The 20,321-nt window shown below is 42.0% G+C and overlaps 1 protein-coding gene across 3 annotated transcripts; it reads right to left on the reverse strand.

Moving 5' to 3' along the window:
- Positions 1-1,786: 1,786 nt before the first annotated feature.
- Positions 1,787-19,553, reverse strand: DDX25 (DEAD-box helicase 25). 3 transcript variants are annotated; one of them, XM_017523637.2, is made up of 12 exons: positions 19,336-19,553; positions 18,631-18,697; positions 18,311-18,355; positions 17,695-17,830; positions 15,921-16,013; positions 15,705-15,807; positions 13,620-13,734; positions 12,514-12,691; positions 7,341-7,578; positions 5,835-5,997; positions 3,185-3,373; positions 1,787-2,076 (listed from the first exon to the last, which is right to left on the reverse strand). In XM_017523637.2, exons 1-12 carry the CDS (start codon positions 19,396-19,398, stop codon positions 2,015-2,017), a joined length of 1,452 nt encoding a protein of 483 aa, XP_017379126.1. In that variant the 5' UTR covers positions 19,399-19,553; the 3' UTR covers positions 1,787-2,014. The 3 variants fall into 3 exon arrangements, with proteins under 3 accessions (XP_017379126.1, XP_037592242.1, XP_037592239.1); XM_037736314.1 differs by having other exon boundaries at positions 19,439-19,461; XM_037736311.1 differs by having other exon boundaries at positions 19,385-19,446.
- Between the last annotated feature and the right edge of the window lie 768 nt (positions 19,554-20,321).

Here is a 20,321-nt window from a genome sequence, read left to right on the forward strand (position 1 = left end):
AGTGGTAAAGTTTCATTTAGGACACCCCAAGGCTCAGCTGCACATGGTGGAAAGTCCAACTCAATTCTCAAATGGTAAGAGAGAACAAAGTATCTGGATACACTTCCCATGCTTATTCATCCTGTGCCATATTATTGGGGTTCAAAACTAGGATGGAAAACCTCAAAAAAATGTTAGTGAATAAAGAAGTGGCAAAAGAAAAAAAAATTTACTCAACAAAGATACAAGTTTCTTGGGCACCTAGGATGCACTGGGCACTGTGACAGGAGTATTGAGTAGACAAGAGTGATCACCAGCTTCCAGTCCAGAGAGGAGGGCAGACATAGGATAAGGAGAACCAGGACAGACACTGAGCAGCGGGAGTTCCACGTCTTACAAATTCTGTCCCTGAGGGCCTCTCTGCCTGAAGGTCTCTCCCTGAGATGGCCATTTTCATTACCACTGCTCTATCTGTGCTTGAGGCTCCCTTATGGAAGTGGGTATTTCTGGGCTTTGCCCTCAGAGAGTCTGGTTTTGTCTGCTTGGTGAAGGAAATCTGTATTTTTTTCCTCCCGGGTTCTCCAGGTAATTATGATGAGCTGGGTCTGGAACACTTCCTCTGGTAGACTCAGGTTAGAAAGTTACTGGGTGGTATAAAGTCCACACTGAGAAGGCACAGTTGAATACATCCTGTTCTCCTGTAGGAGGTCCTGAGTGTCCTCCCCTCTGGAAGCCGGCCTGGATGGTGTTAGGGTCCCTCCTCTGTGCTACACTAGTAACCTAGACCCGCTTGCTTTAGCACAGTCTGTTATCATGCTGGCTTATTTTAGGTCTCTGCCATTAGGCTCTGAATTCCAAGTTGGCTGTTATATCTCACTCACCTCCATTTCTCTGGTGTTTAGCATAAAGGTTACACAATAAATATCTGTTGCTGGATGAGGGAGCATGATGATTTTTATTTATTTCTGAGCCCTGCTCTCTGGGAGAAAACATGGGCAGGGTAACATGGAAGAGGAATATCAAAATAGGTATGCCAGGAACCAGCATCCCACCAATGACAGGGGCATTCACAGCAGCCACTGGTGCAGTCTGGTGCCGTGACAGGGCTGGTATCTGGACTCTGGCTGTAAGACCTGCTCCAGCTTTCTGGAAGACTCTCCATTTACCCCATTTTCTCAAGCTCACTACACTTTAGAGTAGGAAATATGAATAATAAAGAGTATCTCAATGGGACTTGCAGGAAAATGTCCAGGATTCTCAGATATACTTTTCAATTCTTAAAAGCAAAAAAAATTTGCTCTCTGAAATGTTACTTCTTTAATAGGGTATGTGGGTTTTTTACCCTCCACTGACTGCTTTTCAGAAATCCCCATAATAAAGCCACACTTTGAGACTGTGAAATAACTGATCAGGGAGTAAATCTTCTCTAATTTGAAGAGAGTAAGAAGCAAAATAGAAAAATGTTCTGAAATTCTGTATGTCACCTGAAACATAATACTCTTTCTTCCAAATGGTTTCACTTTTTAGAAGTTTTAATCCGTACTTTCACTGAAGAACATGCATGTGTACGCAGGGGGGAGTTTCAGGCAGGGGGTGGGGAAAGGCATAAATGGCTGGAAAGGGCACCTGTGAGTGAGGTCTTGAGGACACATGGCTTTTTCCTACCAGCTCAACTTCCAAAACCAGTGAAGCTCTACTGCCCTCTCGTGGCACAGTAAGATGCTCCCAAGAGGCACGATCTGCTCAGATTGCACAAACCAAATCCAAAAACCTAGTAGCCCACATTGAGATGTCACCTGTACAAAGATTAGAATAAGAAATAATCTTGTTTTTTTTTATTCAAGATGATCACAAGCTTCACATCAATTTGGTTTCAAAAAGACCTCATGTCTTAAAACTAAGTACCATGACATTTGTTTTGCCATCTGTGACAGTTTCACACTGAAAAAGCCTCAACATAAAAAAATTACCTTCAAAACCCACTGAGACATTCTCACATAAACTAGGATAATGCACAAACAATAACGTTCTTTCTTCAATAGTCAATCTTTTCAATTTCATCCATGTCTTCAGCGTTGAGTTGCTTAATACTGCTGTCTAAAAGAACAAAAGAGAACAGAACTAGTCTTATGTCAGGGCCTAAAAGAAACTTCATTCCATCTAGATTTCTGAAGACAGTGATACCTTGTATAGAAAGCCCTGATATAGGAACATAAGGAAGGAATGGTACCAACATCACTGACCAATGCCAACTCAAACAGCATCAAATGCACCAGACCATGGACTGTATATATCTAGATACGCTGGGGCAAAGAAGGTCAGAGTGGAACTGAGGAGAGCCTGGGAGGGACTAAGGCTCCTCTGCTACAATCATAGGAGCTCACCATAGCAACAGTGGCCTTAATGCATCATCGTCCTGTCCTCCCCAGTTAGCCTAACACAGGGGCACTTAACCTACTTCCCTGAAAGGTCAGTGGATGTGCAACACTCAGCCTGCAACTTGTGAAAATCTCAAATGACATGTGCCTGCCTATGTGCACTTCCCTAGAGTGCTTACTGCTTTCTACAAAGGTTAAGTACTACTGTCCTGGAAGGTGCTCTTCCTATCCTGCTCCCCAGCCACATGTATAGGCTTTGGGACACGGAACAATTTGAGCCATGGGACCCTTTGAGTTTCCATCAGAGAAATCTGCCAGTCTAGAATTCCAGCAGCCTATCATCAGAGCCTGCCTTGTTTAGATGAGAGGCTGGAGGAAAGGTCCCAGACTTCAGAATTTAGGACCTTCCTGTTTGGTATGGTGGGGCAAGAGGAGGGAAAAGGCATAAATAAAAGAGGAGAACAGAAGAGAATCTTAAAGGATGTTACTACTCTGCTTAGGGGACTTCTTTATAAAATGTGAAAATCTGCTCCTGTAATCTACTCTGCCTTCCCAAGATATGAAATTCTAACTCCAGAATGAGCTGTAACACATAAATCTGAGCTCATAGTAATTCTACTTGATCAAAATAATTTTAATTACCATACAAGCATTATTTAATCATCTGTCTCATATTAGAACCCTGGTCCTGTGAATTAAAAGCCTTCCAGCCCGTGCCTTCTGCTTCCACTACTTTCATGAGCCTCTGGACTCCAGCTCTCTAGCACACATCATCGCTGTCAGGCCGGCAGGTCTATGGTTCATATTGTGAGGGTGGTGCTACTTACTAAAGTGGTCCTGGATTTTCATGAGCAACGGCAGCTTATCCACTTCAATCATGTTGAAGGCGAGGCCTTTTTTCCCAAAGCGTCCTGTCCTCCCTATGCGGTGGAGGTAGGTCTCATAGTCTGGCTCCTCTCCTTGTTTTACAGGGAGATCAAAGTTCACAACAATCGTGACCTGCTTCACATCAATCCCTAGAAGAGGAAAAACACTGTAGGGTCCTGCAATACTTTCCTCAGGACATGGGCCATTCAAGTACCACATTTGCCAAGGGAATTCTTATTCACAGAGAAAATTCAGAAATCCAAACTGGGCTTATGTAATTGAGACAGGTACTTTGGTCAGGAAGTTTGCTTGCCTGCTGTGATGTCTGTGATGTTAGGTAAGAGTTTCCATAGAGAATGCTACAGAAGCATAAATATGCACAAGGCTCACGCGTGCATGCGTGCATGTGTGCGTGTGTGTATGTATGGTGCAGAGGTGCCCTCACCAAGCTCACAGAGCCACCCTCTCGTCTCTGCTCCTCCTGTGCTAAGTCCCCAGCAGGCCCCGTAGTCTCACTCCCCCTTACCCATCATGGGACTCCGGCTCAGCTCCATTTTATGGCTACTGTTCCGGTCAGGTCTTTTTAAGCCCTCGCCTCAATGGTCACAACAACTTCCAGACTGGTTTCTCACCACTCTCTCCCCGAACTCCTCTCATCTCTCCTACGATGGTCACCACAGCAATGTCCAGCACACTTGTGCTCAAAACCCACTGCCCAAATTGTACAGGAAAAGTATAAACAGTTCAAGACCTCAAACCACCTAAAGTCTCGTCTCTTCCTCCCCTGACTCACAAATACAACACTCCAGTTAAGATCTGAACACTTCTTGAACAAATGTAAATTCTCATTCAATTGAACAGCTACCCTTCCTGCAAAAACCTTTTTTTTTTTTTTTTTCTTTGAGACAGGGTCTTGCTCTGTCACTCAGACTGGAGTGCAGTGGCATGATCTTAGCTCACTGCAACCTCTGCCTTCCGGGTTCATGCGATTCTCCCGTCTCAGCCTCCCAAGTAGCTGGGATTACTGGTGCCCACCACTATGCCCAGCTGATTTTTAAATTTTTAATAGAGACAGGGTTTCGCCATGTTGGTCAGGCTGGTCTTGAACTCCTGACCTCAAGCAATCCACCTGCCTTGGCCTCCCAAACTGCTGGGATTACAGGTGTGAGTCATGGCACCCGCCCCTGCAAAACCTTTCAGATCAAAGGTTGCCTCGGAAGACTTCTACATTTCCCCTCCCCAGTGTGCCTTCCTTCTCAACACTAACAAGCTGTCTGGGTTGGGATCCTTGTGCTCCTCACACTGTGCCTTGACCTGGAGCTCTCTGTGCCTTCCTTCCTCTAGGGTCTAGAGTTATGCTGTCCAATATGGTAAACATCAGCACCATGTAGCTATATTTAAATTAGTTAAAATTAAAAATTCAGTTCCCCGATCACGGTAGCAACATATCAAGTGCTCAAGAGTCAATATGCCTAGTGGAAAAATTCAGTTCTTCAATCACACTAAACACATTTCAAGTGCTCAAGAGATGACATGGCTAGTGACTACTAACTGAAGAGCACAGAACAGAACATTTCCATCACTGCAGAAAGTTCTATTGAATAGTACCAGTCTAGAGAGGTGAGAGTTTAGGCGGTGAGCTCCTAAGGGGTAGGGATCTCATCCTATTTCAGGATACCCTTCCCAAAAGCAGAACTCAGCATCCGCTCCTAGCATGGGAGGTTCTCAGTTCTGTTTGCTAAAGTAAGAATGAACTAGAAAATGTGGTTTGAATATGAGGACCAAGCAATGATTTAGGTGAGATGAAAAAAGTAGGAAGGTCCATCCTTCTCTTGAAAAAACAAAGGATTTTTTTTCTTTTTTACTAGCAGTCAATACTTTAAAAATTAAAAACTCCAGAGATGCTCAGCATCATTAATTATCAGGGAAAGCAACTTAAAATCACAACGAGATCCCAGTATACATCCACAGAATGGTTAAAATTAAGAGTAACAGTAGCAATTGCTGGCAAGAATGCAGAGCAACTGGAAGAGTTTTACAGCTTCTTATAAAGTTAAACGTACACTTATCATAGGACCCAACAACCCTACTCCTAGTTATTTACTCAAGAAAAATGAAAGCGTATCTCTAAATAAAGACCTACACATGAATTTTTATTACTGCCTTGTTAAACATAGCCCCAAACTAAAAGCAATCCAAATGTCCATCAACTGGTGAACAGATGAACTATCAATGGAATACCCTCAGCAATTAAAAGGAATGAACTACCGATGCATGTAACAATACTAATGAAATTCATTAGTATCATTATGAGCATTATGTTATGTGGAAGAAGTTACACAAAGGCTATATACAGTAGCATTTGATTCTGGGTCTCCAAAAATATGGACACAGAAATCTGATCAGTAACTGCCAGAAGCCATGGGATGGGACGCGAGACTGGCTGAAAAGGAGTGTGAGGAAACTGGGGAGATGGAGATGCTCTGTATTTTGATGACAGTGACGGCTGCATGATTGCATGTTTGTCAAAACTCACAGAATTGTAGACTTAAAAAGAATGTATTTTATCATATGCAAATCAGAACTCAAGACCTGACTTTAAACACACACCTCGAGCACAAACATTGGTTGTTATGAGAACCTTCTCTTTCCCATCCCGAAACCTCTGAATGATGGAAGCTCGCTGCTCCACAGTCAGCTCCCCGCTTAGCAAAGACACCTGGTGGCCATCCTGTATCATCTCCACAGTCAACCACTTGGCGTTTCGACGAGTCTATGTAAAAAAGCAAAACCCACCACAGCACCCAAGATTAAGCAAAGCAGCCTGGCTATGCTAACAGGGTGGGGATGGGAGAGGGCTGCAGAGGAGTTTTGCTTCACTTCTCCCTCATTCCTTGAGGGCCTTAAAATGTGGCATGGCATCCTCCCTCCCTTTGTGCTTCTAAGGCTCACATCCTCTCAACCAGTCAGACCTTTGGCTTTCTCAACCATGAAATGGAGATAAATGGGCTCTATAAACCTCACATGTGCTATGACATGACAAAATGATAACATTTAACAATGGCAACAACAGACACCCTAAGAGTGCTTGCTTCCCAGGTGCCAGGCGTCTGGCTTAAATCTTTATGGTGAGGGTCATGTGTTTCACAACAAATTAATGAAGTAGCAACCTAATTTCATTAAAAAATTAAAACAGACTGGGTGCGGTGGCTCACGCCTGTAATCCCAGCACTTTGGGAGGCCGAGGTGGGTGGATCGCCTGAGGTCAGTTTGAGACTAGCCTCGTCAGCATGGTAAAACCCCATCTCTACTAAAAACATACAAAAATTATCCAGGTGTGGTGGCAGGCACTTACAATCCCAGCTACTTGGGAAGCTGAGGCAGGAGAATTGGTTGAACCTGGCAGGCAGAGGTTGCAGTCAGCCGAGATTGTGCCATTGCACTCTACCCTGGGTAACAGAGTGAGACTCTGTCTCAAAAAAAAAAATAATAATAATAATAATTAAAAATAGATAAAACTCCCAAAGCTTAAAAATGTATGTAACTTGCCCAAGGTTGCATGGCTAGCCAGTGGCAGAGTTGAGCTTTCTTTTATTCTACAAGTGTTTTTGGTACTATCCATGTGTCAGACAGGTGCTGGTCTAGTGCAGTGGATATGGGAGTGAATAAGACAGAGTAGGCCCTGCTCTCATGAAGCTTAGAGTTTACTTGGTATTGAGAAAATAAAACACATGAACATGAAATGTCAGAAAGCAAAAAACAAACATAAAAATGGGGTGCTGTTAATAGTGTATAACATCCTTAACCTCTGATAAAGGGTATCTGCAAAAGCTACAATAAACATAAATTGAAATGGGGAAGTGTTGGAAGGAGTCCCTCTAGAAGAAGAAGGCACTGTGTTTAACATCATTTTGAAGATCCTATTCCATTACTTAACCTTTCTATGTTTCACCCATAAAATAGAGGTACTTTCTATTCAGAGCTGTTCTGAAGATTAAACTGGAGACACACAAAAAGTGCTGAACATGGTGCCTGGCTTTAGGGCACTTATTATGTCTCCCTACCTCTGCCTGTGGGGATATCTGGGCACAATGAAGACACATCCACAGAGTGTACCTGGCAGAAGATGATGGCCTGACCAATGGTGATGCTGCCATAAATGTTGCACAGAGCTTGGTATTTGTCTTTCCTGTGCTCACATAACACGTAATATTGCCGGATGTTGTTCAGGGTAAGCTCCTCCTTGCGTAACTTGATAACATTAGGGTCAGGGATGATTCGCTCAGCAAAGCGCCACACAGAGTCTTCAAAGGTTGCTGAAAAGAGGAGCATCTGGCACTCGGGGGGTAGAGCTCTGTGAGAGAGGAGAGAAGGCTATCACCCAAGTGTCACCCTGTCACTCTTCTTCAAGCACTTCATGCCACTGCCATCAGCTGCTGTGTGCACCCCTGTTCCATGTGAGGTGCTGCCTGCAATGACCAGCTATATCTCCAGGCAGATAGCCAAGGTCCTGCCCCTCCTTGCCATCAAGAATTTGGAAAAGTATATAAACAGAATGTGGAGCTCAGAGCAAAGTTTAGGTATATATTGCAGAGGGTCTGAGGTTTCTCATGCCAATTTCTTCCTTAGGCGAGGCAGACGCGTGCAGTCACAAGAGGGGTAGCGTAGATGCTCTTTACAGTTATAATCTCACACAAAGGTAGACAAAGATGAAGGAAACAGAGACAGTTATTTGATGGCAGGTGTTATGTATCTTGGGAGGGAAAGAACAGCCAAATTTAACTGTATTCAGAATAGGAAGAACTAAATACAAATTAAAGGGGAACAACAGGGGAAAGTATAGTGACTAAAATGTACCCATTCAGAACCCAGAACGAATTCAGGGCTTATTTGCATAAAGTTAAAAAACAGGCAAAATCAATTTGTGGAGTTAGCAGTTAGAATAGAGGTTAATCTTTGGGAAAAGAGCGGGACCAGTGACCAGAAAGGTGTTATTAAGAAAATTCTAGAGTGCTGATAAAATTTTATTCCTTCATCTGGGCTGCTGTTATAAGAGCAGGGCTTCTTGTGATAATTCATTCAGTGGTACACTTAGGATTAATGTATTTCTGTATATGTTTCATACACCAATAAAAAGTCAACTTTTTAAAACAAAATAAATGAGAGACACCAGAGGGAAATCAGCTCTTTTGAGAGGGAGACAGAGCACTTCAAAGAATAAACTGTTAGTACCAAAAGGGAATGAAAGAGATCATATAGTCCAGTGATTCTCAAACTCAATTTTAAAACTGGGGTCTTGAACATCAAACAACAATCCGGCAGACCTATGGTCAATGATGTCAGACTGTCTACATGTGTTATCTTCTCAGCTGCCCATATCCCACTGATGTGATCATAAAGAGATAAAAAGAGATTAATTCACGAAAAACATGGAGAACAGTAAAGGAGAAACTAGTGGATAAGTTATCTGAGTACATTTTTGGAAGACAGAAGGGGTGGTAAATGAGAAAGCAGATGAAGCTACACCATGAGCATTGCAGAACAGAGTGCTGATGAAAATGCAACTAACTGTTCCCTCAGACCACCGAGAGATCTAGGACCTGCAAACTCCAGGAACCACAGAATCAGAAGAAAAAAGCTGAAAACAGGGCGCACGTTAGAAAACATGAGGAAAACTTTGCATTCCACATGTTAGCGCCTCTTGGCCACCTGCTGGGTCACAATCCTGTATCTGGGAAAGATGGCACAAGGACTCATATCCTAAAGCTTGGAATATTTTACTCCAAAGAAAAAATTTATACAAATTACACAAAGAAAGAAAACCATGGGCTGTTCTGTAGAACACACCGGATTTTGAAGACTTAGTATGAAAAAAGAATGTGAAATATTTCATTAATAATTTTTATTTATTTTGATTTTTAAAAAATTTTAATAATTTTTATACTGATTACTTGTTGAAAGGATATTTTGATACAATGGGTTAAATAATATATATTTATATTTCTGAATGTGGCTATTAAAAAATTTTAAATTATACATGTGGCTTGTATTAAGTTTCTGTTGGACGTCACTGGTTTAACCTGTTTTAAGGAAGGAAAACTTTAACAATGCAGGGCTGAACAACCAACATAAATGCTCTATCTAATCATTGCTTAATATTCTCTTGAGTATAAAATAAAAGGGACTTTCTTAGAAAGCCCTTTTTGGGGCCAGGTGTGGTGGCTCATACCTGTAATCCCAGCACTTTGGGAGGCTACGGCAGGCAGATCACTTGAGGCCAGGAATTTGAGACCTGACCTCAAACTTAATGCCATCCTGATCTCCAAGCTTTTGTTTATGACCATTTTTTGGTCATAAACAAACTGGCCAATATGGAGAAACCCCATCTTTACTAAAAGCAGAAAAATTAGTCGGGTGTGGTGGCGTGTGCCTGTAATCCCAGCTACAGCTACTTTTGAGGCTGAGGAAGGAGAATTGCTTGAACCCAGGAAGCAAAGGTTACAGTGAGCCAAGGTGGTGCCACTGTGCTCTAGCTTGCGGGACAGAATGAGACTCCATTTCAAAAACAAAAAACAAAAAAGCCCCTTTTCACTACTAAGTATTTCCTGGAATTTTGAATTTTTTATTTGCTGTTATATAAAACAAATCAACTTATTGGTAAGAAGATGAAAAGAAGGAAACTTCTTTTGATCTCTACTCAAAATTATTTTAAACAGGAAGACTGGCAGAAAATATGTATAAGGAGCAGGTGGATCCCCTTACTTTAAGCAGCTAAGCCTGTAGAAGCAGATTAGATGTTTATTCCGTGCAGAAATTCCAGACTTGGGGATATCAGTCTTAGTAAAAAGTGGGGGCAAAACATGGCTGAGAAGAGGAGATCAAGTGAAAATATGCATAATGAATAGGAGGGCCCTCTCATCCTGTTCCCCCACCTGGCTCCCAGGATGTCAGCAACCAAGGGTCTATCCCCCAGAAAAGAGAGCAGAGACATTACATAGTCCTAAAGGCCTCCAGATGAAAATCATCATACAGTAGGGCTCCCCAAGTTACAGCCCCAGCCATGCACACAGAGCTGTCCACTGGAATTTTAGCTTCTTGCCCTAGATCATGGAAAGCTAGCAAAGTATCACCACATATGAGGAACATTCTGCTGTCAAAGAGGCTATAGCAAACAAAAAGGAAGGACATGCATAACAAAGTAACACATGTGTATGATTATTTCTTCTATTTTATGTAATTATTTTTTTTGAACTGTTATGACTGTGTCCCAGAGGGGCTCTCTAAAAACTTGGTCACTCTAGGGAAAGAGATAACTTAAGAAATTTTCCCAGAACTGGCAGGCCCAAGTTTTGAGAATGAAAGGGTGCACTATGTGTCTAATATGATGAATGAAAAAGGACCTGAACCAAAGTATGTCATTGAAAAGTTTCAGAATACCATAAAGAAAGAAGACCTCAAAGGCTTTTATTGAGGAAAAAAAGGTCATAAACAAAAGCTTGGATATCAGGGTGACATTAAACTTTTCAATAACAACACTGGAAGCTGAGGATATTAATTATATATTAAAGTTTTTAAAAAAACTTTTCTGTTTTCAACATTTCTCTGAATTTAGAGGGAGAATGACATAGGATTCCTATCTGGGCAAACTATTAACCAAAAGATCAAATTTACAGGTATAATAAGAACCTTTTCAGACATGCAATCGCTGAAAAATGAACTTCTTTTATATTATTTTTCAAGAAGGTATTAGAAAATATACTCCAGCATTCTGAGGATGTATTCCAAGAAAAACGACCCAAGATACAGTAAATTCAAAACTTAAGTGAGCAAAGGAAAGACCCATGATGACAGCTATAAAGCAAATCTACCAGAATGAAGCTGGAGAGAGGGAGCTTAAAATATTGTCAGGAAAAAGGAGAAATGGATGGATTTTAAAATTTTATTTTACTATGTGGAGATAACACAGACATAGGACACATATGATAGAATAGCCAGGAAAAAATTAAAGATCCTTACACAGTGACACTATCTAAATGAAAAAAAAAGCAATGATTACTTCTAGAAAAGAAAGCTTTACAAGAAAAACAGCCCTTTATATTAGTGGGTTCTGCATCTGTGGGCTCCACATTTGTGGATTCAACCAACGGTCAAAAATATTTGGCAAAATACTGTGTTTGTACTAAATGTACATGGACCTTTTTCTTGTCATTATAAATAATCTAGAAATGATTTAAATCATACAAGAGGATGTGTATAGGTTATATGCAAATACTACAACATTTTACATCAGGGACTTGCACATCCACAGATTTTGGTATGTGCAGGGGGTCCTGGAACCAATCCCCCATGGATGCAGAGGAACAATTGTAATTATAATAATACACTGTTTGGCTCAGCAGTGAACAATACTTATACTGTCACATGATATCAATACTGACAGTTAATGTAACCTAACTCATGACATAATTACAGAGAGGTGATGGGGGATAGGAAAGGTAGAATGGGGCGGTGTTTTCAAAGAACTCAAGTCCCACTTCCTACAATGGGAAATCAGTTGACAATGACTATACATCAGGAAATAGCAGTATGAAAATATTATTTAAAGGTATAAAGGTTAATATCAGAAAAGTATTTTCTTCAGGTTGGAGCAATGGGTTAATATTTTTCATTACAAGTCTTTCAATACTAATTGAATTTAACATTGAGTATATAATATGTCATTTAAAAATACATGATACAGATTGGTAGATCCACTCACAGAAACTGATTCAGTAAGTCTGAGGATGGGTCCAATATCTGTAGTTTTAAACCCCTCAGGTGATCCTGATAGAGAGGCCTAGGAAAACGACACGGCTTTTTATAAGTTAGAGGGAGAGTCAGGACTAGACCATCAGTCTCCTGATCCCACATTACTGTGTCCTCTACTCTATCTTAATTATCCATTGTATCCTCACAATATCTTCACCAGGCTTTAACAGATCATCTTTAGAATTCTGGCCAAAATACAGACATTATTGGCAAATTTGGTGCAAAGGCAATACATAGAAATAGATTTCATCTGTAATCTGTGTTGCAAAAGTAAAGCACTCAGGCAAGATTATAAACTGAAGAAGCTGAAAAACTGTAGCAGCTGAGGGATCTTTGAACCAGTGAAAATAATGAAAACCCAAATTTGTTTTAGAGATGAAGGTGGTGAGGAGTTAAGCAATAAAGATAAAGAGGAGGAGTAAACAAATGAAATTCCCCATCTGGACAGCAAGCTGAGGAAGAGAGGAAGACTGAAGATTACCTTTGAATACGAATACTATGATCTGAAAATCCTTGGGTATCAATCATCACATCTGCTTCATCCAGTACAAACACACGAATCTTAGTCAAATCAATCAATTTTCGTTTAAAACACCAATCTAGGACAGTCCCAGGAGTGCCAATTACAATCTGTTTAGTGATGTCGGTGCCTCTGAGAACTGGGGAGAAAACAGTTTTAAGCACTCCTTGAGATGCAAACAACTCCAACAGGTCACAGTTCAGGGCAGTGCAACATAAAGCTGATAAGCAAAAATATAGATTGTAATAATTTTCCAAGTGCAAACCCTGAGGGTCACTGTGGTTTTTGATTCTGCAGAATTTTTAGGATAAATTTCTTTCTATGCTTATGGTAATAACAGTGCCATTTGATTTTGCTTGATAGTCATTTAAAAAGCCACACTGTAGCAATTCCACTACCCTACAGAAATACTGGTACAACTGTGAAAAATGGCACCTCCCCAAAGAGAAAACCACCAAAATGCCCATCAGGTTACATTAAATAAATCATGAACTACTGTGCAGCTAGTCAAAAGAATAAACAGTAAAAAGTGCTCCCATTTTTGTAAACACTCAATGAAAACAAATACAAATATGGGCCATTTGTATGTGCTTTTATGAGTTCAAAACAAAAAAAAAAAGCAAAAAAAAAAAAAAGGCTTGCCTGTTTACTATGTAATCTTTGGGATTATGTTTCTGGAAGGCAATGAAGGACAACTTTCACTTTTACCTAATCTTTTGTCTTTTAAAGTTTTCCCCCATTATAAGCTTATAATATTTTAATGAAAAATCCAAAAATTGAAGCCGTCCTGCACAAACCAACCAAGTCTCAAAGTAAGGACTATACAAAGGCATCCTCTTGCAGGATGTGGAAATGATGTGGCTAACATTTAGTGGGTCCTTACTATGTGCCAGGCGTTGTGCACAACACTTGACCTACATCAACTCAATTCTACTAACAACTCTATGACATGAGTGCTGTTATTTCCCCCATTTAGAGATGAGAATGCAGAGAAGTTACATAAAATGCTTATTAGCGGTAAAACCAGGATTTGAAAAATCAGCCAGGACTGGCTTACTGGTACATACTTCGATTCCCTCGAATGGCATACATCACTTGAACATCCACACAGAATTTTCCCATCTGCTCAACCACACGGCCAGTTTGCAGAGCCAATTCATAAGTAGGAGCTAGGCAGAGGCACTGTGGTATAGAGAGAGAAGAGGGGAGGAGAAAGGTTCTTACAGGCATCTTTCAAATTTCAACTACTATAAAAATTTGTACAGGGAGAGGCACAGAAAGGAAACTGAAGGTTTGGGTTGAATGAAATATTTTTAATTTGGCCAGGCACGGTGGCTCATGCCTGTAATCCCAGCACTGTAATCCTGTGGAGGCTGAGGGGGGTGGATCACTTGTGGTCAGGAGTTCGAGACCAGCCTGATCAACATTGTGAAACCCCATCTCAAAAAAAAAAAAATTTTTTTAATTGGACACAGTTTAATAGTTGACAGATTTGAGGTGAATGCTGAGTATGAGAAGGGGAAGGGGCCAAGGGATGGAGAAACAGCTACCTTTTACATATTCCTCTCTAAAGGGTTATTCAGAAACACAAATTACTAGTCACCCTTTTTGAGGTGGGGGAGGCATGTGATGAAGAATGGGATGTAGGGAAGCTGGGAATCAATGAATGCAAGGCTAATTACAGTTTGAGTTATATCCTATAGCCTCTTGTTTGCTATTAAAAGTTTGCCTATTTCTGAGGCTGGGCGTGGTGGCTCACACCTGTAATCCCAGCACTTTGGGAGGCTGAGGTGGGTAGATAACCTGAAGTCAGGAGTTGAGGCCAGCCTGGCCAAAATGGCAAAATCCCATATCCACCAAAAAAAAAAAAAAAAAATTAGCCAGGTGTGATGGTGGATGCTTGTAATTCCAGCTACTCAAGAGGCTGAGGCAGGAGAGTTGCTTGAACCCAGGAGGCACAGGTCACAGTGAGCCAAGATTGCGCCACAGCACTCCAGCGTGAGCGACAAAGTGAGACTCTGTGTCCAAAAAAAAAAAAGTTTCCCTATTTCGGGAACACTCCCTCCTTGATCCAGTCTATTTATATTACCTATATCTATATAATATGATATATATAACATAATAGGCAGAATAATATTCCCCCAAACTGTTATTCTATACTCCATAAAAATGGCAGTTGCTGATGAAAAAAGATGCTGATGGAAAAAAATGGTGATATCTAATGCACCTATATGTGTCAATTAGGAATCTGTGATAGAAAAACATAGACAAACTGCTAAAAATACCTTTCACCCACATTTTTCAAAATGTGCTCAAGCATAACTTATCCTACATAGTTTTTACTGATAATATCAAACCCTAAACATAAATTTCACTGAACTTGTCTAAAATGCATAAGATTTCCTATGCCTGATCTACGCTGACCTGGCTGATCAGAGTGGAAGCTTACTGAGAGAACCCTGGTGTTCCCCATAGCACTTAATGGATACAGGTACTCAGCTTGTCAAGCAAACAGGGAGAGATGACCAGATACTTTTCATGAATGGAAACTTCACTAGGAGAATGGTAAACCGGGTGCCAGTGCCAGTCTTGACTCGGTCACTCTCTGGGGACCTCTAGAAAGACACTTCCCTCTCCAAGCATCAGCCTCCTCTGCCAAAGTGAGGTGGACTGCATGATCTTCTGGTACTGTAACTGGATGCCTATAATTATTGCATGCTTAATTTATGCCAGGGACTGTTCTAAAAATGTGAATTATTAAATCCACATGACTTTATTCAATATTTAATGAGTGGTTTCTACATGTCAGGCACTGTGCTAGGTATTAGGATTTAAGGGTGAACAGACCAACTATAATACATTCCTTTACAGATGCTATCTTTACAGACAAAGATTAACACTCAGATTTACTAACTTGCCTAAGACATTCAGTGAGTAAGTGGGGAGGCTAGGATTGAAACCAGACTATAAAGCTTGTCCTCTCCATCACTGTCCCATACTGTTGCCCAATGCTCTATGATTTCATGAAAACATGTCTTTTCTAAATATTGTCATATCACGGTAGTAACCACATCATTGCCCAGGAGCATCGCCTGTTACTAGAATTGCACTGGCACTGCAAGCATTCCCAGTCTCTCTCAGCCTTCCCTTACCTGTGGGAACAATTCCAAGGCATTAACTCTGCTTAACATTGCCAATATAAATGCAGCTGTCTTTCCTGTTCCAGACTGGCTCTGTGCTATGAGGTTCTGGGGTCTGTAGAAAAGAGAAGACCACTGGGCATAAACTGAATACAAAAGTGTGGACATAAACTGAAAATAAGAAACTAAATATAACCAAGTTAGAATACCACTACCCTGGAAACTCACGGATGTGCCAGCATCATAGGGAGAGCCATCTCTTGGATTTTGGATGGCCTATTAAAGCCCATTGCATAGACTCCTTTTAGTAACTCTTCCTTTCTGGTAAAAAAAAAAAAAAAAAAAATCAAACACAGCTTATTATAGTTGGTCAGTAGCATCAGAAATACAGACCTGAAAGGTGCATTTCTAAAATATATCATTCATACCTCAACTTCCAAACATAAACAATCATGCCTGCAGAGGTGGACCACTAAAATGATAAGCTATGCCATAAGCCTAGGCGAAGGACAGTGGTAAAGGCCTTAAGCTGAAACTTCTGTTGAACAAAGCAAAATAGGAAAACCTCATCCGATAAAAAGAATACATCTGTTTGCCAAGAGTTATATTTTCTGCCTAAGCAGAAAACTAAGTGACATTTACTGTTTAGTTCCTTTTCACAAATGATATTGATTTTTTAACAGTAATTTTCACAGAAGACAAATTTTTATTTAGGCAATTCTTATATCAGTTCTTTCTAAGAGTAGAAGACACAATATTATTTTAACCTCCTGAGGCAATATTTTAAAATGCAGCTTTCCTGAGGTTCTTAAGAAAAATGACAGAATGAGGATAAAGCAAGTGGGCTAGAACACCTCCACCTTTAATAACATGCACATTTCTATGTGTTTAATTGGTAGATGACTGGCAGCCCATCTTAAATCATGGGTAGGCTTCTTCTACTATTTAGAAAATGTCTCGGCGATAGGATTTTGGATTTTTACTCTTTACATAAGTAGGTTTCAGTACTTTTCTGTTAAAATACCTTTTTTTTTTAAAGCGTCAAATGATAAATCCCTAGGGAATGCAAACCCATTTGGGAAAGTTATTCAGTTTAATATTATTTGAAACAAAATATAATCAGGAAAGTAAAAGCTTGTAATTTATCTACAGTTGGTGGAGGGGATGTCTGGGTCATCAGAATCTGGGTTCTGATACGGAGAGTGGCAACCTGGCTGTGCCTAGCTTAGCCATCTAACCCCTGAGCACTGCAGGAGGAAAGTATCTTATCAAACATGTTCACAATTTACCAGGCAACTTGGATATCCTAACGTTCTTCTTTAGAACACCTTTAAAAAAGATACACACACACACACACTTTTTTGAGACGGAGTCTCACTCCTTCGCCCAGGCTGGAGTGCAATGGTGTGATCTCGGCTCACTGCAACCTCGGCTCACTGCAACCTCTGTCTCCTGGGTTCAAGTGAGTCTCTTGTGTCAGCCTCCTGAATAGCTGGGATCACAGGCTGGTGCCACCAGCCTGGCTAATTTTTATATTTTTGTAGAGACGGGGTTTCTCCATGTCTGCCAGGCTGGTCTCAAACTCCTGACCTCAGGTGATCTGCCCTCCTAGGCCTCCCAAATTGTTGAGATTATAGGCATGGGCCACCGTGTCCGGTCTGACCTATATTTTGATTGCATGAAAAACGTACAAATCTCACTTTAACACTGAATATTAAAACAAAAATTAACTGGGTGTGGCGGCACAGGCCTATAGTCCCAGCTACTCGGGAGGCTGAGGCAGGAGAATTGTTTGAACTTGCAAGGCGTAGGTGCAGTGAGCCGAGATCGTGCCACTGCACTCCAGCCTGGATGACAGAGTGAGACTCTGTCTCAAAAACCAAAAACAAAATATTAATATCAGAAAACAAAGAGGAGAGCCAGAATGTTTTTATTATAAGCAGATTCGTTTGTTCTGTGCCTTTCAGGATTTTTCCCATACTAAAAGAGTAAAAATACTCACAGCCGCAGCTCTTCAAATGTTTTTACTGAGTAAAGTGGAGAGCTGGGATCCTTCTGTAAAACTTCCACGTGGTGACTGGATTCTACTAAGGATCGACGGATTAACTTGTTTAAGAGTGAATTGGCTGCCAAATCCACTAGAAAAGCAAAAATAAAAAAGAGGACATCGAGCTTCCTGAATGACATCAAATAAGCTGCTCTTTCTCTTTCAGTGGTTGTATGCCAAGCAATCGCACCTATGCTCATCTTTCCTCTAAAAGAAGGTTCCAGAAAGAATGAGATAGCACTGAGAATCCCTTCTTTATGAGGATTCAGTTTCTTATGCACTGGTACTTCACCATCCTCTAACTTCAAAGTAGCCTAATTCCACCTCCATGAAAGCAAATTCTTGACAGCTGGAAATTCTTAACCCAATAAATCCCTGCATATTCCATTTCAACTTCCTTTAAATAAATACAACCTACTCATAATTTAGTGTGTCTCCTGATAGTCACTATAAGAAAACAGAAGCAAAGACAGGCCTTCTCCAATTGAGATTATATTATTCACTCACACTATTGAAGTTATAAATGGAAAAAGAATGCTAATAGATACATGCAAATAAATTTATCTCCTACCTACATCATCTTCATCATCTTCTTCGATGTTATTAATAGAACCATCTGGAAAGGATGGAAGAGAAACAATACATGTAAAGACAAACGATGAGCAGAAATGTAAAGTACATGATTCAATTTTTTTCTTCCTGACTCTTCAGTGTCTACTGGCAAGAACAGTCATTTCATGGAGGAGTGGGTAAAATGATGGGGAAGGTAATGGAGATTGTTGAATGTTCCACTGAAGAAGAAGGGTATTTCACTTGGCAGGGATGTGATAAAAGCAAAGCAATAATTTTTAATTGATTGAGGCCACTCTGCTTTGCCCTAACAGCACTCACCTATGTTTTGGATTGTAGTACTCTTGATACCCCGAAGGTTCTTCCGGGGGTGGTTGAGGTTTGAAAACTATTGAGAGAAACAAATTTCAACCAATATTAAGATGCAAGCCCTCTAGCAGCCCAGTGCTTCCCTACCACAGGGGCTGGACGGGATTCAGGGAAGGAAACTGGGGTACTGTTTCCTTTGCAATATTAGGTAGCAGCAGATTCCTTTCGGAGTTGGGTCTCCTGTATGCATTACCCTAAAATTGGAGATTTTCTGATTTTCTGTATTCCCTGTACATGAAGTTTCTCTTTCCTAGGCCTCTAGTTTAGAGATGGGCAGTACTTGGGGTTCACAGAGCCAACCAGGGCAGAGTGGCTAGGAAAGTGCACTGGCAGATGGATGGAAGCGAGCTGAGGCTTAATGATCAAACAGGCAGAGTAGAAAACTCAGGGTCTAACTGGGACCACCAGCTGCGTTCCCACACTGGATTTCCCGGGGTCTTCATTTTGCCCTTTCCAACCAAAGGTCTTGCCTCTCGTGTGGGTGGGGACGGGGTCTCCTTCTGTGGCCCTCTTCCAAACCCTTCCCACATCTCCCCTCCAGCATCTGAACACCCCACTTCGAACGCTCGCGGGCTCTCCCTCCCCTCCCAACTAATCTCCCTCTGCGAGTGGGCGCTCCACCCCCGCGGCTGTGCCCCCCGGCTTGGTGGCGGTTACGTGGCTGTTCAGCCGCTCGCTCTCCGCCGCCCCCGCGTCTCCTCCCCACAGTAACGACGCCATGGCTGCGATCGCTGCTCCCGCCCCCAGCACGTGCTTTTGCCACAGGCGCGAGGCGGTGCCGGCCCCGTCCGCTGGCCAATGGGCTTCCTCAGGGGGCAGGCGTCCGCGCCGGCGACCCCCGCGGTGCGGCGCGCAGGCGCTGGAGGGAGGGGTGAGGCGCTCCGGAGGGCGGAGGGGGCGCGGAGCTGGGGTAGAGGGGACGCTGAGTGACACAGGGGGCGTGGAGGGGCACAGGGGGCGTGGACGGGGTGTGAAGGGGGCGTGGAGAGCTGGCGGCCTGGGCGCGGCCGGAGGAGGGCAGTGCTGTGTTGCTGCGCGCGGTTTTGGTGTGCCCGCCCCAGGTCCGCGCTCGGCGTGGGCGTCTGGTCCCTGCTGAGCCGGTTGCGTGAGGCTGCAGCCTCCGCCCTGAGTGGAGAGCGCCCCCGCCCGCGTCCTGCCGCGCACACAGCACTCCAGGCGGGAGCTCCCCGGACTCCCCACAGCGCTTTACGCCCCCTGCCCGTTTCCCTGGAAATTTCCGCCTTCGCATCACTAGATGTCAGAAAGGTTAGCGAATTGCTTAGGAAAGTGAGGACAAAATCTGATGAATTTGATATGACGAATGACCTCGAATGCTACAGTTGCGGAAAGGAAGCAGAGCTGTTCAACTTCTAACTGCGGTTCCTGTGATGTTCCACATAGGCGTTTTAAAACTTTTATTCCGAAATGTGGTCTCATGTTAAAAACATTTCCATTCGGTATAACCTCTACGTCCTACATGCATGTGCATAATACGGGATAGATCCCTGGATCCCCGCTACTAATGACTTAATGACTGCTCAATTTGGACGAAAGAACCAAATTCCACCTCCTTCCTTCCCCCAATTTTCTAACTGTAATTTTGAGATTTGGGTCAGCATTTCTGGAATTGGGAGCAAAAATGC

The sequence above is a fragment of the Cebus imitator genome, unplaced genomic scaffold, assembly GCF_001604975.1.
Source record: "Cebus imitator isolate Cc_AM_T3 unplaced genomic scaffold, Cebus_imitator-1.0 Scaffold0, whole genome shotgun sequence".
NCBI lineage: Eukaryota > Metazoa > Chordata > Mammalia > Primates > Cebidae > Cebus > Cebus imitator.